General features: G+C 43.9%; 2 protein-coding genes across 4 annotated transcripts in view; one reads left to right on the top strand and one right to left on the bottom strand.

Moving 5' to 3' along the window:
- The window catches only part of fn1b (fibronectin 1b), an 18,488-nt gene extending 5,103 nt beyond the window's left edge, over positions 1-13,385 (top strand). For 2 of the 3 annotated variants that reach the window (XM_013908513.1, XM_013908512.1), the window contains 34 exons: positions 335-456; positions 1,196-1,364; positions 1,454-1,630; positions 1,736-1,864; positions 1,955-2,044; positions 2,134-2,328; positions 3,125-3,403; positions 3,512-3,775; positions 3,879-3,973; positions 4,208-4,376; positions 4,603-4,689; positions 4,857-5,048; positions 5,759-6,037; positions 6,249-6,440; positions 6,525-6,614; positions 7,166-7,432; positions 7,554-7,670; positions 7,759-7,920; positions 8,008-8,163; positions 8,276-8,392; positions 8,573-8,842; positions 8,936-9,123; positions 9,202-9,289; positions 9,383-9,562; positions 9,648-9,737; positions 10,310-10,498; positions 10,596-10,685; positions 11,070-11,506; positions 11,588-11,726; positions 11,819-11,980; positions 12,067-12,192; positions 12,289-12,395; positions 12,489-12,581; positions 12,713-13,385. In XM_013908513.1, the coding sequence (XP_013763967.1) occupies positions 335-456; positions 1,196-1,364; positions 1,454-1,630; positions 1,736-1,864; positions 1,955-2,044; positions 2,134-2,328; positions 3,125-3,403; positions 3,512-3,775; positions 3,879-3,973; positions 4,208-4,376; positions 4,603-4,689; positions 4,857-5,048; positions 5,759-6,037; positions 6,249-6,440; positions 6,525-6,614; positions 7,166-7,432; positions 7,554-7,670; positions 7,759-7,920; positions 8,008-8,163; positions 8,276-8,392; positions 8,573-8,842; positions 8,936-9,123; positions 9,202-9,289; positions 9,383-9,562; positions 9,648-9,737; positions 10,310-10,498; positions 10,596-10,685; positions 11,070-11,506; positions 11,588-11,726; positions 11,819-11,980; positions 12,067-12,192; positions 12,289-12,395; positions 12,489-12,581; positions 12,713-12,790 (5,585 nt within the window). In that variant the 3' untranslated portion in view covers positions 12,791-13,385. The remainder of the gene's footprint in view (positions 1-334; positions 457-1,195; positions 1,365-1,453; positions 1,631-1,735; positions 1,865-1,954; positions 2,045-2,133; positions 2,329-3,124; positions 3,404-3,511; positions 3,776-3,878; positions 3,974-4,207; positions 4,377-4,602; positions 4,690-4,856; positions 5,049-5,758; positions 6,038-6,248; positions 6,441-6,524; positions 6,615-7,165; positions 7,433-7,553; positions 7,671-7,758; positions 7,921-8,007; positions 8,164-8,275; positions 8,393-8,572; positions 8,843-8,935; positions 9,124-9,201; positions 9,290-9,382; positions 9,563-9,647; positions 9,738-10,309; positions 10,499-10,595; positions 10,686-11,069; positions 11,507-11,587; positions 11,727-11,818; positions 11,981-12,066; positions 12,193-12,288; positions 12,396-12,488; positions 12,582-12,712) is intronic. The other variant, XM_013908514.1, reaches the window with a different exon arrangement.
- Positions 13,386-13,751: 366 nt separating this feature from the next.
- atic (5-aminoimidazole-4-carboxamide ribonucleotide formyltransferase/IMP cyclohydrolase) lies at positions 13,752-20,985 on the bottom strand. Its single transcript, XM_005724133.1, has 15 exons — positions 20,777-20,985; positions 20,466-20,592; positions 20,199-20,342; positions 18,872-18,960; positions 18,614-18,765; positions 16,466-16,622; positions 16,261-16,386; positions 16,062-16,169; positions 15,863-15,948; positions 15,682-15,771; positions 15,297-15,422; positions 15,131-15,223; positions 14,867-15,049; positions 14,239-14,394; positions 13,752-14,118 (listed from the first exon to the last, which is right to left on the bottom strand). The coding sequence occupies exons 1-15, from the start codon at positions 20,793-20,795 to the stop codon at positions 13,999-14,001; spliced, it is 1,776 nt and encodes a 591-aa protein (XP_005724190.1). The 5' UTR covers positions 20,796-20,985; the 3' UTR covers positions 13,752-13,998.
- Between the last annotated feature and the right edge of the window lie 309 nt (positions 20,986-21,294).

Raw genomic sequence — 21,294 nt, 5'->3', positions numbered from 1 at the left:
TGTCTGTCTGTCTGTCTGTCTGTCTGTCTGTCTGTGGGTGTGTGTGTGTTCTCTAGGGAACAGAGACGAGATAAACCATGATGAATATAGTATGCAGACGTTATATCTGACTTGAAAATGTCTGTGGGTGTTTGAGCTGGTTTAGCATCGTCTGGTGGTTTGATTCTGTCCCCGAGCAATGACTCCCTCTGACAGAACTCACCGAAAAGTAGCCAACTTTCACCCACACTCCCTACACACAATGCTGTTAAGTTATGTGAAAAAAAATCTTCTCACTTCCACCCTTTCCTTTACTCCTGATGTCTTCTCCTAAATCTTTTTTTTTTCTCCTTAGATGGCCGCAGACCAATCCAGGTGATCATCACAGAGGCTGGGAAACAGTCCGACTCTCGCCCTATTCAGTGGAACGCCCCTTCATCTGTTCAGATCACCCAGTACATCCTGAAATGGAGAGTTGTGAGTCTCACTTTCGCTTCCCTCAGTTACAAATTGCCTCCAGAAATGAAAGCGAGTCGTATTTCTTTGCTCAAAATTGGGCTTTAATTTTGCTGAATAGTAGCATTTAGTAAAGGCGGATACATTTGTGTTTGAGGGTGAGTGCCTCTGGTGAAGTCTGAAGGTTGAACAAACAAAGTGATTAGAGGGTAAACTTACTTGCCTTTGCAGTCTGTATACGCAGACACAGGTTTTTAGCAGATTCCCAGATAAACATCCAGTGTTGTTGTTTTTTCTCTTTGAAGACCTCAAAGACGTCTTGAGGCAGGTTGAGATGTTAATGAACTTCAACTGAAGTCAAACTTGCTTCCGCTTTATGGGTTTGGACTGTATTTCTTGGACATCAAAGCCACTCAAAGTCTAAAACCTGCTTGAAAAGTTTATATTTTTCTAACAGTTCAAAGCCAGTTGACATACTCCTAATGGAAGAGCTGACACTGAATGGCTGCCCAGTCTCCAATATATACAGACCACAGGTTTATTTCCCAGAGCTAATTAAAGACTCCACCCTTTTGATTTATTTAGTCAAAACTGTCTTTGCCCACAGGTGGATTTTACCTCATTATAAAGTAAATATAGATGTTTAAATCTCTATTTTTTCCCTAAGCACTTTTGAAAAGTTCTTGTTGAGTACCTCTTCTTTATCTTCACAGATTAAAAGGTTTAAACTTGTCAACCTCTCGTTATCGCTAATCTGCAGAAAAACACCCATTCTCCCTGGAGAGAGGTCACCATCCCGGGCAACATCAACTCCTACACCATTAGCGGGCTGCGTCCAGGCATCACCTATGAGGGTCAGCTCATCAGCATTCAGAACTATGGACGCCGTGAGGTCACGCGTTTTGATTTCACTACTAACCTTGGCTCCTGTGAGTATGCTGTACAGCTACATGGCTACACCAAAGCAGCACATCTAAAGAAATATTTAAAATAACGCCATGCTCCTTAATTTCAAAAGTGGAGACATATGAGGGAGAGACGACTGCACCTCCACCTGTGTTGGACACCTCCGAGTCTGTGACAGAAATCACCTCAAACAGCTTTGTTGTATCCTGGACATCAGCTGATACAACCATCTCTGGCTTCAGGGTGGAGTATGAGCTCAGTGAGGAGGGGTCCCAGCCTAAAGTTCTGGGTGAGAGCCTTTGACCATCCCTGAAACCTCCGTAATGCCTCCATATTTCCTGCAGATCAATTCAGTTTTTATTATACAGAGTTCTGACTTTTGACTGTGTTCCAGATGTTCCTCGCACATCCACCTCTGTCACCATCAGTAATCTCCTGCCTGGACGCAGATACAACGTCAGCGTCTTCGAGGTCCCAAGTCGGGGGCAGCCCAACCTCATCCTCACTACCTCACAGACCACAGGTAGGAGAAGCTCTCTTCTCCACTGTCGTGATGTTACACTCATAGTCACCAAGTGCGTTTGAAAGAATGATCCTCTCATCCTTTTGGCAGCTCCTGACGCACCTACTAGGCATGTTGTCAATGAAGTGGGAGAAACCTCCATCCAAATCAGCTGGTCCAGACCTCAGGCTCCTATTACTGGTAACAAACCATTTATTTTGTATTTGTTTGAGATATAAATCCTTTTTCTTATCCTGGCTTTGTGTATAACTGTATACTTGTGCCTGCAGGCTACCGTGTGGTTTACACACCATCAGTGGAAGGCAGCAGCACAGAGCTGACCCTCCCAGAGTCAGAGACGTCCGTGACCCTGGTTGACCTTCGCCCCGGTCTGCTTTACAACATCAGCATCTATGCTGTGGAAGAGGACCAGGAGAGTGAGCCTGTTTTTGTACAGGTCAACACTGCTGGATCTCCTACCCAAGGTAGACATAATATGCCTTTTTAACAGAATCAATTCACGAGTTAGCACTGTAAAACTTAATTTTTCTTTTTGTGAAAGATTTGAACAATATGCTGTTCTTTAGATCGCTCAGGATTCTTTTTAGGTGATTCTTAGCCTTTCGGCTGTCTGTGAAGGCTGAACAGATTCAGTTTATACTTGCAGCTGGAGATTCCTTGTAGGGCCTTAGAAAGGGCTTTTCACTGCTCAGTTAAGAGGGCTTGTCAAAACATGGCTTTGTCAAAATGTGCTTTTATGGTTATAGCCATGCCATTGTAACATTTTTCTTCCTGTCTCCTTAAATATTATGGACCTCAGATGACTTCTTTTAAATCAGACTTGGCCGCAAAACAGTGACCTTTTTAAACTTAGTTTAAAACACTTAGAAAAGCAAGGATGCATTCATAAATCATTCATAAATCATTCTAATATCTTTGAGAATATTTTTAAATGGATTTCCATTTTAGACTCTAAGCTAACAGCATCTATTTTATCTAAGCCAAGTACAATTAAATTAAAGATTTTTAAAAAGCAGCAGTAATATTTGCACCCAATAATGCATATTTAGCTCTGTATACTTATTATATATAACTTAGGTATGAGTTTTATTATTTTTTAAAAGGTTATGTTTTTACCTATGGGGCCTAATAAATGTAAAATAAATATTAAGTTCACATCTGTCTCCAAACATAACCAATGACATAGTAAAAAAACTCCTGAGGAGACTCTAAGGTTTGACTGTGACCCTTGTTAGTCAACTAGCACTCTCCTCTCCACAGAGGTGGTCCAAGCCCCCACAGACCTGCAGTTCTACGAGGTTTCGGATACGAAGGTCACCATCACCTGGACCGGTCCACCCAATGAGGTGTCAGGTTACAGAGTCACTTTCTCCCCCGTTGGGTCTGATGGCACTGACGTAAGGCCCCTGGGGCTGCCTGTCTCCACCAGTGCATACTCTGAGATCACCCACTTGCAGCCAGGCACGCTTTACCGCTTCTACGTCTATGCCATCAACGGCGGAGTGGAGAGTGAGCCTCTTGTAGGAGAAAAGGCTACCAGTAAGTGCCACTTTGGAAAAAAGCCCAAATACATAAACGCAGGGATTTTATCCAAAACACAACAGATCTTTTTTGCCTTACATGTGTTATGCTTTCTGCCTCTTCCAGAACCTGATGCACCCACCGATGTACGCTTCACTGAGATCGGCCCTGACAGCGCACTGATTGTCTGGGAGGCTCCTCGTGCCATTGTCAGTGGTTTCCGCCTTTACCTGAGCATTGAAGGCTCAAGTCCCATTGAAAAGAGGATCCCAGGCAGGGTCACCCAGTACCTACTGAGGAATCTACGTCCAGATACGGAGTACACTGCCACCCTTTACTCTGATCTCGAAAATGAGCTCAGCGAGGGCGTCACCACATACTTTACCACCGGTCGGTATTTGGAGAAACCGAACACAAGTGAAGACGGGAATAAATTGCTCCAATCATTTTAAAATATTGTCCCCCCCCCTTCCCTTTCTTCCCTTTCTTACAGCTCCCCAGATGGGAAATGCTCCCACTTTCAGTACTGAGGTTACCGACACCTCGATCATCGTCACCTGGATACCCGTCCGCAGGTTCAGCTACAAGGTTAGCTCATTACATTAAAGGAATCACTGGAGCTGTTCACTAACTACTTATCTCCAAGCAGTGCCCAAGCACATTTAGAAACTAGCTGGTGAACATAGCGGAACCGTAAAGATCCAAAGAGTCTAATATTTACTCTCTGGTGTGGGCAGATTTTAGGCCATTGCTAATTGTTTCTAATTTTTTTTCTTTTAAGCGTATTCTCCAGTTTTTCTCATGTCTGTTTTATTTCCCCAGCTGTCTGTGCTGCCCAGCGAGGAAGGCGAGTCTCCCAGAGAAGAAACCTCTTCCTCCGGACGTGTTTATGTAGATGGTCTGACTCCAGGAACTCAGTACACCTACAGCGTTCAGCCCATCTACAATGGACAGAACCGCGGAAATCCCATCACCCGCAATGTTGTCACTTGTGCGTATCTGTTTTAATTTCACAAATAAAAAGCCAGGCACTGTGGTGACTGCTGAACAAAACCAACTGTAAAACCAGTTGTGTGACCGATCGTCCGGTTGATTTAATGCTGCTCTGAGCTGACAGAGTGCTGTTAAAACCATTTGGCGTGATTTTGTGCCAGATATTTTTTGCTGCGCTGAAGTTTTTTTTTCAATGCGTCATGGTCTGCTGTTTCTTGTTGCAGCTCTATCTCCTCCCACTGACCTCAGACTTGAGTCCAACCCGAACACAGGAGTTCTCACAGCCTACTGGGTAGCCTCCAAAACACCAGGTAAATATTGACTTTGCTCCCCACGCACTGACATCACAGAAGGTCTCTAGACCTTGGTCTTCAAATAGTTTTTTTTCTTTTCACTAGAACAAAAAGCTGTTCCTGGTATTTCCTTTTGATTTCTAATATTAATTCATTAATTTGTTATATTTCCCGTCTCTCTGCAGGTATTACAAGCTACCGAGTGACAAGCAGACCAACCAATGGCCAGAGAGGATACTCCCTTGAAGAGATTGTTGCAGTTGATCAGACCTCAGTTGTTCTAGAGCACTTGACTCTGGGTATGGAGTACAACATCAGCGTGTTCGCTACCAAGGACAATGTGGAAAGCAGTCCAGTGTCCACTATTGTCACAACAGGTAGGAGCCAGAGGAAGTCATTTACACGTGGTAGAAAGCCACAAAGACTAGTGTGTCTGGTTCATCGTGAGGAACAAATGACATAATTTTCCCATTCAATGAAAATGGACCCTGCTACTCCCATCCCCACAGAGCTTGGCCTAGTTTCAGAAGAAACTAAAGCTGCATTAGTTAATTTTTACCCACTAGATAGAAGAATAATGTCATTATGTACAAAAATACACTTACATTTTGAAGTTAGCGAAAAGATTACCCATTTGCACATTTGGTAGCCATGGGACTGTGTGCTGGAGCTCACTATTTGGCAACCAATTTAAATCTAAATGTCAGTGTTCTTTAAGCTCAGTTTTGGTTCAAATGTCTAATGCAGCTTTTTTTTATAATCTACTGCTAGCATGATTATTGGCTAACTGACCATTTGCATGGAAATCGTGTTTATCACTTGGTAGGGTGAATATTTTTGGGATTTTTTTGCACGTCCATTAGTAGTATTATTACTGCCTTATATTTACCTTTAATTATAATTTTAATTCTGAATGTTTTCCAATCCAGTTATGTGTAATTGTCTTGCATGGTTACTGTTATACCCAGGTTCTCTGAACGCTTTATCGGGAATTAAATGAATGTTCTTGATATAACCAATGAAATAATTGGGGCTTTTCTGTCTGTCTAATTTTGCTTGCGCTTTGCAACATGCCTAACCCTTTCAGACATCCCCGCTCCAAGTCAAATTGACTTTGTCGACATTACTGACACCACCATTGGGCTACGCTGGATCCCTCTGAACAGTACTACCATTATTGGTTACCGGATAGTGGTAGTAGCTTCAGGCCAGAGCTTGCCAATTTTTCAAGATATGGTGGAAGCATCTGCTGGTTATTACACGATTCGTGGTTTGGAGCCCGGTGTGGACTATGACATCAGTATCTTCACTGTTACAGAAGAGGGGGACAGCGAGCCGGCCACACACACAAAGCAAACGCATGCTGGTGATTTATTCTTTCAGTCCATCACTGGGGAGGGGTTGGGTCTTGATCTGAGGCACCTTTATTCTTTTTTAAGTGTGCCACACTGCAGTAAATATCTGAATTTAATCATTTCTCTGATATTTTCTTTGTGCCACTGGAAGTCCTCCGTTATTTTCTTAAATTCATTGCGTTACCAGTGATAGCTATAGCTTATAACTCCTCATTTTTACAGCCATTCCAGCTCCCACCAACCTGCAGTTTGGAGGAGTGGGCCCTGACCACATTAGGGTGACTTGGTCAGTCCCCAGAATTGCCACACCAAACGACATCTCTCGGTTCGTTATCCGTTATCACCCTGTATCCACTGATAATGACATCAAGGAGGTCAATGTTGGAGGAGCTACCAACACCTACTTGCTGCAAAGTAAGAAGAACTCAGAGGCTTGAAAAGGCAAAATGACTTGTGCTCCATCTCGAACAATACTAATTGTACCAATCATCTTCACAGACCTGCAGCCCAACACTGACTATCGTATCAGTGTGGTGTGTGTGTATGGTGAACGAGAAAGTAGACCAGCCACAGGGACTCAAAAAACCAGTGAGTATCTACACAGGTGGCCTCACAGAAGAACCAAGGGTGTTGCAAATAAAAGATGGCTGTAGCCCCCGAGTCTGAAATGTCCATCATTTTTCTAATGATGGGTGGGGGGAAACTTAAAAGAAGCATACGAGTCTATAAAGATCCCAATTCTCACTTCACTGGTATTAGTTTATTATCTCAGTCACTAGTTTCTTGATGTGATGTTCATTAGGGTAAAAAGGGTGTTAAACGAGAGTGTGAATACAGTGTGATTGACAAGATGTATGAGTGCGTATTATCCTGCAGAATAAACTACAACAGAATAACTACAATGCTACTATAAATAATATCAACAATAAATATTTGGTCTCTTATTCCAGAGTTACCTAATCTATTTAAAGCTTGCCTGCATTTGGTGACTTTTTGTTTGATTTTTATTAATATCAGTTGATCCATTTCACATATTTTACATTAACGTTTGCTTATTTCTACCAGAAAGACTGTATTTGGCATTATCTTTGTATATAACTGAAAATGTATCTCAGTTTTTCACTACATTTTTCTTCCAGCGCTGGATTCCCCGACTGGCTTGGACTTCTCCGACATTCGGACCGACTCCTTTACAGTTCACTGGCAAGCTCCACAGGCCAGAATCACGGGCTACCGAATCCGCTATCAGAAGACCAGTGGTGGACATGCCAAGGATGAGAGGCTCCCCCCGACCAGAACCCACTACACTTTGACTGGACTGTCACCTGAAACCGAGTACATGATATATGTGTATGCTGTGAGCAGCAGCCAGGAGAGTCAGCCTCTGACTGGCACACAGGCAACAAGTGAGTCCCACCTATTCTTTTAGTTAGTGGGCGTGATCATTCCTCATCTGTTTTAATGTTTTTTTTTTCTCCATAATTATCCTCTGTGATTTTCTCTATTCTGTTATTTAATGTTTTTCAGTCTCTGATTCGCCCACTGACCTAGTGGTAACAAGATCCACCCCAACCGCCGTCACCATACGCTGGGATGCTCCCTCTATCTCAGTGAGAAACTACAGGATCACCTATGCAGGAACAAGTCTGTACATTTTATTTTTGAATTCTTGGTTTCCTCTAACGTCAGCCACACAAGTTTAACACTTGGGCCTTCTTTACTGCCCTCTCAGGTGGCGAGACTCCTCGGGAGATTAATGTCCCAGGCACTCACACCACTGCCACCATCACCGGACTGAATCCCGGCACTGAATACACCATCACAGTCTATGCAATTAGCGGACGAGGCGATAACCCCGCCACCAGTGTCCCCGTCTACATAACACACAGGACTGGTACAGAAATACGGGAAAATTTTTGGAAAAGCAACTTAATGTTGAGTGTTTATGGTAAATCTAAAGCTTTATCCATTGTTCCTTTAGATATCGAGGCCCCCCCTGACATGCGGGTGGCTGATATAAGTGACAATGCCATCACAGTACGTTGGTCTCCTGCTCGGGGACCAATCAGAGGCTACAGAGTCACAAGTATTCCCAAAAATGGCGTGGGACCCTCGTACTCTGAGGATTTGGCTCCTGGTAAGGCCTGCAAGGAATGCCAGATGCTCACAATCAGATTGCCATGATGATTTGATTTTTCACACACAACACTCATCATCTTATTGGCTCCTTTTCTGCTCTCCTGTTACAGATCAGACCGAGGTGACTTTCACGGGTCTGATGCCCACTGCTGAGTATCTTGTGAGTGTGTATGCCCTGGGAAATAATGGACAGCCATCTTCCCCGCTAATAGAAAATGCAGTCACTGGTTAGTCTCACTTAATTCACTTCTCTTTCAGCTCTAACTTTATTTGTCCTGATTCCCTTGCACTATGTTAGAGCTATACTCGGCAGTTTTGCTACAGGAAATTCAGGTAAATTTCCTCCAAAGCCAACAGGAAAAATCTATTTAGCACTGAGGAATCTTCCTGTTCCTCTTTTTCTGCAGCTATGGACCGTCCGAAGGAGCTCACCTTCTCTGACATCGACTCCACCTCCATGCGCATCTCCTGGGACAGCCCAGACGGCGCAGTAACGTCATACCGCGTCTTGTACACCAGTGCAGAGGAAGGTGAGAGAGAGCTGCGCCCAGCACCCAGAGGGGACCAGGACAGTGTGGTGCTTGGAAACCTTCGCCCTGGAACAGAGTATACTGTTAAGGTCATCGCCCTCCATGACCGAGCACCCAGCTCACCGTTGGTGGGAACTCAGGCCACAGGTAGCGCTAAGCAGAAATACACCAAAGCATTTGTCTCCATTTGATATCCCCGTCTTAAAACTTTGGCCTTGACACTGTGTCTTTGTGCTTCAGTAATCCCTGCTCCCACCAACCTGGCGATCTCAGAGGTCAGTCCTTCCTCCTTCACTGTGTCATGGCGAGCTCCAGACGCGCGCCTGACCGGCTACCGTGTAGTCGTGAGCCCCAAGAACATCAACAGCCCTCACAGAGAAATGAACGTTGCTCCGGACACCACTCGTGTTGTGGTGCCAGGGCTCATGGTAAGCAGAGTTCATGTGTGAATCTTTACATGGATCCACAATGGGTCAGTGAGTAAATATGAACTGTGTACTGTGTAGGTGGCAACCACATACCAGGTGCAGGTTTACGCTCTGAAGAACACAGTCACAAGCAGACCAGCAGAGGCAGAAGCCACCACGCTGCAAGGTAACGTGCTGCGCCATAAATGGACACATCTGCAGACCTCACTCGTGGTGTAACTGATCCTTTTAAAATTGCTTCTGTTTCACCTCAACGCAGCTTTGAGTGCTCCTCGCCGCGTGCGTGTCATCAAAGTAACGGATAGTTCTTTCACACTGACCTGGCGTTCCAAGCTGGAACCTTTCACTGGTTTCCTTATTGAAGCCATTCCCCAGAGTGGATCGTATCCCACCATCACCAAGACCATCCCAAGTGACGCTTACACCTACACCCTCACCGGTACGCCACACTTTAACGCATTTAAGGTCTTAAAGAGTGATTTTGGAGCTTCAGTCTTGCTTTAAAGTGTGTTTTTGTGTTGTAGGTTTGCGGCCCAACACTATTTACAATGTTAACATGTACACTCTGAGTGGGAACACAAGGAGCGACCCATTCACTTCCAGAATTCAAACAGGTAATGCAAAAATCCAGGTTTAAAAACTGCTTCTTTTTTTTTTTTAAACAAATGTTAATTTCAGTGTAATATTCTGGTTTTTGATTTCTGTCATTACATAATGTTGCAGTACACTGATCTGCACATCACAGTTTGCTGCCAGGTTTCCTTAAGTTATGTAATTCAAGAGACAACTGCAACTAGAAGAGGCAGAAGCATGCGAGGTTTCCTGACCTGTTTGGGGCTAGCATCTTGAGGTCACCTAAATCTCTGGCAGTTTTGCATTTTTAATCTGATTGCGTACATCAGTTTTTCAAAGATTAAAAAAATCACACTCGTGATGTAGAGGTCACAGAAATGCATGTATCAGATATGATACTTCTGGCATTACAGCGTTAAAGTGAGAAATCATTTGTAATTTTACAGCCAAAATTACAAAATAAATCCAGGCTGCTTGTATGATCTTACATCTTGATAATGGGTTAAGTGACAACAAATGCAGCTTCAGCCTCACACAAGTCACATCCTAGTTTGCACACACAGAGAAAAAAAATAGCATTCGGGCAGTTTAACAGCCGTATTTGTCCTTACAGTTGACCCGCTGGTCCAGGCGCCCACCAACCTGCAGTTTACGTCCGTCACCCCCTACTCCATCTCCTTCACCTGGCAGCCACCTGCCACGCAAATCACAGGATACTATGTCACCTATGAAGAGTCGGGAGGAAGACCACAGGAGCTTTTCCCAAGACCCCACGCTGGCCAAAACTACGCCACCATCGATGGTACGTACTTTTATTTGACATTTAAAGCTTCACGCAGGATTATCCTGACACACCAATTACGTGTGGAAAAACAACAGTTTTCCTTTTCTTTGCTCAGATCTAAGACCAGACACGGAGTACATCATCAAGATCATCGCCATCCAAAACACGCAGAGAAGCACACCTCTGGTGGGCAGGAGCAGGACTCGTGAGTACTTATACTGATACTTTTTTCTCTGTATGGTGACAAATGTGAAGTAAAAAGGATCCATTCAGAGTTCGAGTCAGTTACTGGTAAGATTAAGGGGTGGAACGGCAGCTTTCATCTGCTCAGCTGGAGCTGTATGAAGCTTTAGCTCAAGTGTGTTTCCAAAATCTAAAACGATAATACCCACTTTGTTATTTTGAATGTCCTCGCAAATGTCATTCAAAATATCTTGTGTGTTTGTAATAGTGCATTATGACACACTTTGCAGTGAGTTGCATTGCTGCGTATCCGTCATCCCTTTTGGCTGAGATGTGTTAGAGCTGCTCTGCTTTAACTCCCCCTCGTCTAACCTGCTTGCTTCCGTAACCTCGTCTCTCCCGCCAGCTCAAGACCCCTTGCTTCCTTTGCCTCTGCCCCAGCCTAACCGCCCTGGAAATGGCAGGCTGGATGTGCCTGAATCTCTGGACAACAACGTCCAGTTAGTGGGCACCAATAGCCAGGATGGGTTTGGTGATCAGAGCCAGCATGTGGAGTACACAGAGTACAACAACAATGGAGACAACGGATATAATCGGAATCCACTTTCTCCCTATGGCCAAGTTCGTGAGCCCCTGGTGTTTGTGCCCCTTCCTGATGCAGAAGGCCGCAGAAAGCCCATTGTGAAGCTAAACATGCCCATTGGACCCATACTCTTTAACGAGACAAGTGTGCCGCTGGAGGCCCAAACTCAGACCACCGTCTCCTGGAAGCCTTATAGGCAGAGCAATGCCTACCTGGTGTCCTGTCATCCCATCACACAGCTAAATGAGAAGATGTTCCAGGTAAGGGGCCAGTCCATTATTCAATTATTCTCATTATTCCCATTTATGAGAATAAGCTATGATTTCTTCCTCTCTACCCAGGTCCGCCTGCCAGGCACAGCCACTACTGCTACCCTGCTAGGACTCACTCCCGGAGCAGACTATAACGTTATTGTGGAGGCACTCCTGGGGGCCCTCAAACACAAGATTCTGGAGCAGACAGTGACTGCTGGAAACACAAGTAAGCTTCCAGCTGTGATGTATCTGATTATTAAAGGAAACTGAATGAAGCCCATCGTGGTTAATTTTTCCCCCACTTTCTTCTTCCTTCAGTTACAGAGGGAGATTCCTCAAATAAAGACACGTGCTATGATGCCTTTACTGCCACCCATCACGACGTCGGTGCTGAATGGGAGCGGATGTCTGAGACAGGCTTCAAGCTGTCGTGCAGGTGTCTGGGCCTGGGCAGCGGCCACTTCAGATGTGATTCATCAAGTAGGTTTTTAGGGTATCTTTCCCCAATACGTGTACATGGATGGAAATTGAATAAGTTTCACTCGGTTACTGTATGTTCTTCTCAGAGTGGTGCCACGACAATGGCAACAACTACAGAATTGGAGAGAAATGGGACCGTCGCTCAGAGAACGGGAACTTAATGAGCTGCACTTGTTTAGGAAACGGCAAAGGAGAGTTTAAGTGTGAACCGCGTAAGGCCTCTTCAACTTTTTAATTGAAATGTTCTGTGGCTGTTACAAAGTGAATGAGCTGCGTGTCATTTTTAACCCAAATATCTATTCACGCAGATGAGTCCACGTGTTACGATGATGGCAAAACTTACCGGGTGGGCAACCAGTGGCAGAAGGAGTACCTGGGTTCTATTTGCACCTGCACGTGCTTTGGAGGACAACAGGTAAGACACGTGAGCCTTCCTCGTGTTCTCGTTCCATCATGCGGGATCATCCAGAAGAGGGCGTGGTTAAATGCTTTTTTTTGCCTTTATTAGGGCTGGCGATGCGAGAACTGCAGGAGACCCGGTGGCGATGTCGATGTCGGTCTGCTGCAGCCAATCAGATATGGAGACAACACACTGCGCAAAGTAAGTGAAATGTATTGAAAATCAGGAGACATAATGCAAACGGTAAATATCAGTTTTCAAATTGGAGTAATCTGTTGTGCAACAGTCTGCACGTGTCAAAGTTTAAAACTGTGCCACTGTTCATCCTCCAGAACATTCACTGCCCCATCGAGTGCCTCCGGCCTGAACTGCTGGCAGATGCACACGTTCCTCACAATCCTCGGGAATGATGAGCTGGTCATCTGACATCTGCTTTGCTCCCTTACCGTCAAGTTGCTGCACTGTCTCACCTTGTAGAAGCCACGCTGGCTGCGATGAAACAAACTAAGCGCCTTATCACATTGCTGACACATTGCCCTGCTGCCCTCATCATTAATCTTCACTTGAGTCTATTCACTGTCGACTTCCAGGCTTGTGATGTATTAGAAACAGAAACCCCCAACTTTCTAAAGTTATTTAGAACTTGTCCAGTCAGATTTACACATCTGTCAAGTTGGCATTTATTTCCCATTTAATTTTTTTTTCTTTTCCAATTATATCCTGACCAAAACCCATAAAGTACGCACTGTGCTAAAAAATGTAGTTGTTACCAGTGTTGCTGAAACTGTCCTCAAAAATGTGCTTCTCTTTTCTGTAGCCCCTCTTCCATGTGTGTGATTGACACATTCTGAAGTTCTGGTAATTTATCCCTTTGATCTCATCGTGTGAATGTGTTGAACAAGGATGTGAACCGTTCTATTTTTGTACTTTGTGCCAAAGTGTTTCTACCGATGACAAATAGAAGTCCCTTATTTTAATAAAAGCTGGAGAGATTCTTAAACATTACCACAGTGTTGTGTTTTCTTATTAGGGTTGGGGGGGTGGGTTAAGGTGCCAACAATAAGCTTACAATGGCAGGAAAAAATATTTGCCCTCTTCCTGATTTCTTAGTTTTCTGCATATTTGTCACACTTACATTTTCAGGTTTTTGATTATTCATATTTTGCATTTATCCAAATCTGGTTGGCCCCATGTGAAAAATGTATTGCTCCCTTTGCTGAATTGTGATTTAACTGTAACCACATTTTTTTCACGCTAGTTCAATTTTGCTGAACGACTCACTGCAATCCCAATGAAGCACTGTGACCTTGAGTCTGGATTAATGCAATGGACTAACAGTGCCACGCAGTTAGCACAATGAAAGAGACAAAATAGTCAAACTCCAAGTTTATTTCATAGTGTTGCAAGACTGACCTACAAGGATCAGCTGCAGTTACAGTATTACACTCTTGAACATTTTGATCACAAGTCAGGAATGTATTTAGTGTGTTACAAAATTGTGCGTCTGCTTTTACAGTTCAGCTAAATGTAGGAATGTCTGAAGATCAGCAATGTTGCACACGTTTATTTCGTCTTTGTAAAGACACAAAACTGAGAGCGAACTCAACGCTTAGTGAACTCAGTGGTGGAAGAGTCGCAGGCTGGTGTGCACCAGAGTAATGCCTTGCTCATTACAGGCATTGATCACAACCTCATCAGCAGCAGAGCCCGCTGGAGCTGCGATGTATTGAACGCCGCTCTGGAGACAGACACACACAGGAAGGAAATGCGAGTTATGACAGGAAGACCAGGGTTTAAGTTGCAGTGAGATTGACAAGGTGTGTGCAGCATGTACACGTTCTTCGTGCAAGGCACTTACCCTTTTGGCCCGATCTATGTTATCTCTGAAAGGGAAGAAGGCGTCAGAGCTGACAGCCACAGCCTGCAGTGAGCTGATCCAGTTCTTCTTTTCAGTCTCTGACAGTAGCTCAGGGACCTCTTCATACATCGACTTCCAAACTTCCAAGTCTGGGCCCTGCCGGCACAGGACAGAATATACACAGGACACAGGTTTTCATTTACTCACACAGTCTCAAACTTGGCATGCTGTTGGATTAGACATGACATTGAACATCAGAGGTGGGAACATCTTAAATCTTTTGTATACAAAAAGTCAGAATCTATTAACGTAATAAAATAATCTGCTGCTTTGTGCCTCAGTCCTCAATATGCACAGGAACATTGGATGTGTTTACATCTCGCAAAATACAGTAATTCTTCATCTATTGTACAAAACACTCTTAAAACTGCATATTTATTTGTGTCCATGTCAGAAGCTGAGTTCCTCTTTGCATTTAAGACACAAAGGGTTGCATGTACGCATTTTAAATATTCACATAAACACAAATGCAGTCTTGAAATGTTTACATCCAAACAAAATAAAAACACAGTTGTACTTTTTCCTCACTGGTAACTACAGTGCACGTCTCCAAATGTTACTCCCTCACCTCTCCAATGGTGTCGCTCACATACTGGTCGGTTGCGTTGGCCATCTCTGCTCTCTTCACACCACTGCGAAACTTCATGCTCAGGACTCGAGGGTGGTGCCTGAGCCACCAGTTGTCAGCTTTGTCACCCGCCAGCCGAGTGCAGTGGATACGAGACTGCTGCCCTGCACCAATACCGATAACCTGGAAAACACAGGTGAAGAAAGATTGGGGAACAACTGAGGCTCCTCTGGATTCCTTCCTCATTTATGTGCCACCTCTTACCTGTCCGTCTTTAGCATAGCACACAGAGTTAGACTGCGTGTACTTGACGGCGATGGTTGCCACGGTGAGGTCACGTACAGCTTCCTCAGAGAGCTTTAGGACACAAGAGAAGAATCTGTCAGATTGGATCGAGTCAGTAAAACGTTAACACACTTCAGTGTCTTACCGAGCCTTTGGAAACAACGTTGCTGAAGAAGTCCTTATTGATACGTCCTCCATTCCTCTTTTGTTTGAGATAGAGACCAAACAACACTCTCACCTCGGTGTCATCGGGCTCGTAGTCAGGATCCATCTGAGACACAAGCACGGACATAACCCATAACCCAGTTTACATAGTATGTATGTACTGTACACATTTTTATCTTCAGTATGACTTGAAACTACTCCAGTTACATTATCTGCCTAGACAAAAAAAAAAAGAAAAAAAAAAGAGCAGGTTATTCAATCTGCATGTGTCTGAGAATTATGAGGTTTTTAAGCCAATCAGTACGTCCAAAGACATGCTTCCAAAAACAGAGACAAATACAGACGTGGGGAAACAGCGCCCTCACCTGAAGCACACAGTAGTTGCCATTCTTCTTTTTGGAAAGGATTTTGAGTGCCTCCTCATCATAACCAGGAGCAATGATACCGTCTGAGACCTAAGAATTTTACATCACAAAAAATAAAATTATAAAGATAATAATAATAGTAATGATTAAAACATTTTTAAAAGCTTGCTCTCTTATTTACCTCTCTTGATATGATCTTAGCAGTGGGAACGTCACACACATCTGACAGAGCAATAAAATCTCCAAATGAAGACATCCTGTCTGAACCTGGAGGCACAGAGTAAATGTATAACATATTAAAAAAAAAAAAAGAACAAAAAGAGAGAGCACCCAGCACACAATCATTTTCAGGGCATCAGCTATACAGGTGACTTTTTAACCTCTTGCCCTTGCGTAGGCGGTGGCGAGTGGGCTGAGGTCCTTCAGCATGTCGTGCACCATGCACACTTTGGCCTCTTCCTCGGTCAGAGGAACTCCTACTGCGGCTCCTTCAGAAACAAGGTGACAGCTTTCATTGTCAGATCTTTGTGGACACTGTTAACTGTAAGAGTGCGTCTGAATGGGGTCTTTCTTTCTTACCAGCAGGGCTGACGTGTTTGAAGGAAGTCGCTGCAGCCATGCCGAGGGCTCTCTTCAGCTCCCTAACGAGCTGCCACGCGTTCAGAGCGTCGCACAGGTTGATAAAGCCAGGAGCACCGTTGACCACTAAGAGAGGGAACGTTAAAAGAGGATGGGTGACATTAAAGGACAGATTGCGGCGTGGCATGGCGTGGTGTGAGGGTACCTGTGAGCGGCAGAGCCGCGCGCAGAGTGTAGATTTGAGCGGGTGCTTGGTGGGGGTTCATGCCGTATCGCAGAGGCAGCTGGGACACGCCGCGGCTGTACTGCCCGCGGAAGTAGTCGGATATAGCCTCATCATACTGTGCTGTGTGTGTGAAGGCCTGCACAGGAAGCAGAACGAGTAGAGAAAGGTTAGGAAGAAAAAACAAAAAAAAACTGCTTACATCACTTTCTGATGTTTTAGGAAAGGAACCATCTCTCCACAAGAAAAAAGGGCTGCAGGCAAAGTGGGACAGTTATCAGTATTTAACTCAAAGCTCAGTGCAGTCAGACTGTGAGGTTAGAGTTCACTGCTCCTCAAATGTTAAACACATTTCATCACTCTGTGATAAACAGCCTGGACTTCGACTCGCTGACCCTCATCTCTGAGCAAATAGCAAAACCAGAACAAATAGTCACGGGGGGAGTAGCAACTCCTTAATGATCACCCTCAAGCTTTTGTTTTTTTTTTATTTTTAATCATAAGCCAGCTTAAAATAGCACTGGGTAATACAATGTTGTGATTATAAAAAATTTATCAAAAGAAAGCAAACTCCCTGAAGTCCCCACACATCAAGACTCCAACAGCAGCAGCAGCTATTTTGGCAACGATACCTTATAAAAAAGAGCCGGAGGCTTGATTTCCCCTCTTACTCCAAACAAAAAGTCTCTTTTCAGCATGGAGCTTAAAGTGGAACAAGTCTGAACAGAATGGATGGATGCTCGAGGCTCATGTGATCAACTCTGAAACGGCACTTTTAAAATTCTCCACGCAGGATTATGACTAACCCCATCAGGAAACTGTCTTTGACTCAACTGGTTATTAAAATTTAAGTTTAAGCAACATCGTTTTGAAGGCAACTAGCTGTAACATATGGCTCCTTCAATACATGATCAGGCATTAAAGCATGCAAGTCAGATACACACCAAAGGACAATTTTTGGTAGAGCATGCTAGCGGGCCGTCGTTATTACCGTGTTTTTCGGAAAATAAGACGCACTTAAAATCAATCCTTTGTGTGCTCCTTATAATCCCGTGTGCCTTATGTATGAATTCTGGTTGTGTTTACTGACCTCGAACCGATTTTATGTAATACACGGCGCTCGAAAATCTGTCAAAAAAATGTTTTAGTACGACTTTGCTAAGCTACGAACCCGCACCGCTTGATGGACTGTCGGAGCATTACGTTTACCGCAGGCAGGAGCCTGGCGGAGTGATACGTACTGTGCTTCAACATAATATTACCGTATTGTGTGTGTATAACCTCTTTTAAGTTTTGTAGATATTATACATGGTTATGCTGAGGATATGTCGGCCAATTTCCACTGGAAATGCCTTTTGGTTCAACTGTCAGCAAGGAATTTGCATTTGCACAGTTACATTTTTATATAACTTTAATGCACATAAAAAACAGCTGCTTGTTTAAGTGAAAATACATTGATGGGGCTTTTTTTGCACTAATAAAGTTGTGGAATTGTGAGGTATTTTGTCTCGCGCCAATTATATCGTCAGTTATATCTTTATCGCAAATTTTCAAATATATTGTGATAAATAGCAATTTATAAAATATAAAACGTGATATGTGAATTTCTGAAACTGCAGTATACCAACCAACACGCAAACATGTGACTTCATGTGATCACCTGGTCACGGCTGATAGCCGCCCCTCCATGAGCCTGGCTCTACTGGAGGTTTCTTCCTGTTAAAAGGGAGTTTTTCCTTCCCACTGTCACCAAGTGTGTGCTCACAGTGGGTTGTTCAATTATTGGGATTTTCTCTGTATTACTGTAGGGTTTTTATCTTGTCTAGTCTTATCTGGCGCTATATAAATAAAATTGGATTGAATGACAAACTTTAAATGGCCTCCCTCTGACAGGTATGATAAAGCAGAAAGGCATAAAGAAATTATGCGTTTGGAGAGGTGACAGCTCGTGCCCTTTTACCCCATTTTCAAAACCAACCCTCACCTTAACCCCGCCCTCCCCCAAAACGGCATTATAACCTTAAAACCCTTAAATCTAAAAGCCCACCTCAAAAAGTCTACAAGTTTGTATTTTCCTAAAATTCCTTTCTCAGAAAATCAGGTCACACGCTTGCAACAAAACAGACTCACTTTCAGGGCCAGAGTCCGGCGAGTTTCCAGGGTTGTGTCTTTGTCCGCCGAATTCTCCATCTCCTGGGCAACCAGCAAATAGTTGGCAGGATCGCACACAATGGTGACCCGAGCGTGGTTTTTGGCTGCTGCTCTGAGCAGAGTTACACCACCTGAGAAGAAAGAACAGTTTTTATCAATACACGCAGAGTACACAAATAAATAAGTGTTTCATCATTAGTAAGACAGGCAAGCAAAGAGTGCACTTCTATGCATTACCGATATCAATCTGCTCTACGGCATCCTCCACCGTGACATCCGGGTTAGAGACGGTCTTTATGAATGGGTACAGGTTGCACACCACCACTCTTGAAAAGGGCAAACAAAGGAAAATTTTTTCATACTTAAAAACTTTCAAACACTGGAGTACAATAATGAACTGAGGGCCCTCACATTTTAAATGCAGGTGCATTTTTCTAGCTAAACAGCTGCTTCTTACTGATCCAGCTGTGCAGGCACACTACACAGTAGTTCTGCCAGCTTCAGATAAGGTAAAGATGGAGATCAGTTCAGTGGGAGATCCTACATAGACCTAAGGTGTTCATGGGAATCCACATGCTCAAAACAAGCTGTTCACAGTTAATTCTCTTATACATGCATAGTGTTTTCAGTCTATGCATTTAGGCATAATAAACTCGATGAACTTATTGCAACTTTTCTGAGAGAAATCCACGTATTTCCTCGGATTCTGTTGAGCAGAAGTGTCTGACATACTTAAGTTAATGAAATTACCACAACTGGTTAAACAGATCGTTTTATCAACGTGCTGGTGCTTCCCTTTGGTTCTGGATAAAACATCTTTGGTGGGCACCGAGCATTTTTCGTGGTAGGTATTAGTAAGCAGGGTCACCTGCTGTTTGAAAAGCTCTAATGTTCAACCTGTAATGATCAAAATCGTGTTTTGCAGCACGGTGTTACAAACTGAATGGGGTTAATCGTGTGTCCATGCAATACATTTTTGCACCCACTACCAAAGAAAGTACAAAGCAAGACAAGCTTTGCTCGAGCGTGTCTTATGACTACTTGTGTAAACAGTCAGTAAATGAAATCATTAAATCCATTAACTTTACTGCAGTTTTAGCATTTTTTCATATGTTGCCAAACATTTTAAAAAATCCGACAAAAAAAGAAAAAAAGCAAGTATTGCACACCGACAACAGGATCCACTGATTTTCTTGTCTTTAAAAGAAAAAAAAAAGTTGTTAAGAAACAGTCATCTGCTAAACTTCAATCACGTGTCGTTTAATCTTCCACTGAGGACACAGTGAAATCGAATCATTCTTCCAATGAACAGGAGTCACAGGATGAGCATGCACGGGCAGCAGGTTTCCAATTATCCAGCAGCCAAATCAACTCGACATGCTTCTTGATTAAAAAGCACGTGCCTGCACTCCACATGGGTCACATGTGCACAAGGGTTTCATTTCCACTCAGCCTTCTCTTTCTACTGCAAGTACACACAAACATCCATCACACTGTACACATCAGAGTATTTTACATGCTTGAGAAAGCTTTTGCCCATTTCTGTTTGCTGTGTTTGTCTCACCTTACCAGGCTGTAGCCCAGCTTCTCCATGTCAGCGGTGTCACTGGGTGTTTTTCTGGCCAGGATACCTCCATGCACTGCAGGATGCAGGGTCTTCACTCTGCCGCCCAGCATCTCTGGATGTCCAGTCAGTTCAGACACATCCCTGACACAAAGCAGAGACTCTGAGAACTTAGAGAAGGCCTCACATGCTGCAGGTATCTACAGTACTGCAGTAGTACATGTGGACGCCTATGGCTTTGACTTTAAGGGCTAGTGGAGCACCCACCTGACGGCCAGTCCAGCATCCCGCAGGGCTTTGGCTGTGCCCCCTGAGGCCACCAGAGACAGCCCCACACCCACCAGCCTCTTAGCGAAGTCCAACAGTCCAGTTTTGTCAGAAACACTCAGAAGTGCTGCAAAGACAGATGAGCAGAGCTTTAACCCAGGACTTGTTGTCATTTTACAAACGCAAACGAAGAATAAATGCCAGTTTTTAGTGGAGCTAACCACGTTGGCTAATGTTAGCCCGTCAGCTAGCAGCCTGCATGTCGCAACACCAAAACTCAGAAAGTTTGCTTCATGCTCAGAGAAACTCACCAAGCTCCGAGGAAGCCATGTTCACGGTCACAGTGTTCACAGTGGGCAGTCTGTCTGTCTGAGCGTCGGCTGGCTCTCTGCTCACGCTTCTCCCAGTTTCACAATTAGCAAACGATGCAGAGGAGGCTGAGGCAAAGCTGCAGGCTGTTCACGGCTTCATCATGCGCTTCAAAACTACGAACACCCGCCCTTCTGAAGCCGGCCCGCCCCTCGCACACAAGCGCACCCAAAAGAGCAAAACGGCGCAGAAAATGTGCATTTACATTAGAAAAACGCAATTAACACAAAATATTACTACAACAACAACAATAAGTACTACTGCAAATAATAAGAATGACCACACACACTCACTGATAGACAGCAGTATTTCCAATTACCTTTAGATTTATGTCTTGAAATGTGAGACTGTGTAAATTATGAATTTCACATTCATATCACCAGTACAGCAGTAACTAGCTATGTTGTCTTGATGTCATTTCAAAATTACTCTTGCTTATTTTATATGAAAGTGTAATACT

The sequence above is a fragment of the Pundamilia nyererei genome, unplaced genomic scaffold (genome assembly GCF_000239375.1).
Source record: "Pundamilia nyererei isolate P.nyererei 1_Seehausen unplaced genomic scaffold, PunNye1.0 scaffold00011, whole genome shotgun sequence".
NCBI classification, from domain to species: Eukaryota; Metazoa; Chordata; class Actinopteri; order Cichliformes; family Cichlidae; genus Pundamilia; species Pundamilia nyererei.
Note: the sequence above shows the minus strand (reverse complement) of the source record. Positions and strands in the feature narration are given on the sequence as shown.

Excerpts from the sequence above, each read along its gene's own strand:
- atic (XM_005724133.1), bottom strand. Across the intron at positions 20,343-20,465 it reads GATGCTGGACTGGCCGTCAG|GGATGTGTCTGAACTGACTG; the intron begins GTGGGTGCTCCA and ends GCTTTGTGTCAG. Across the intron at positions 15,949-16,061 it reads CGCCTACGCAAGGGCAAGAG|GTTCAGACAGGATGTCTTCA; the intron begins GTTAAAAAGTCA and ends CTGTGCCTCCAG.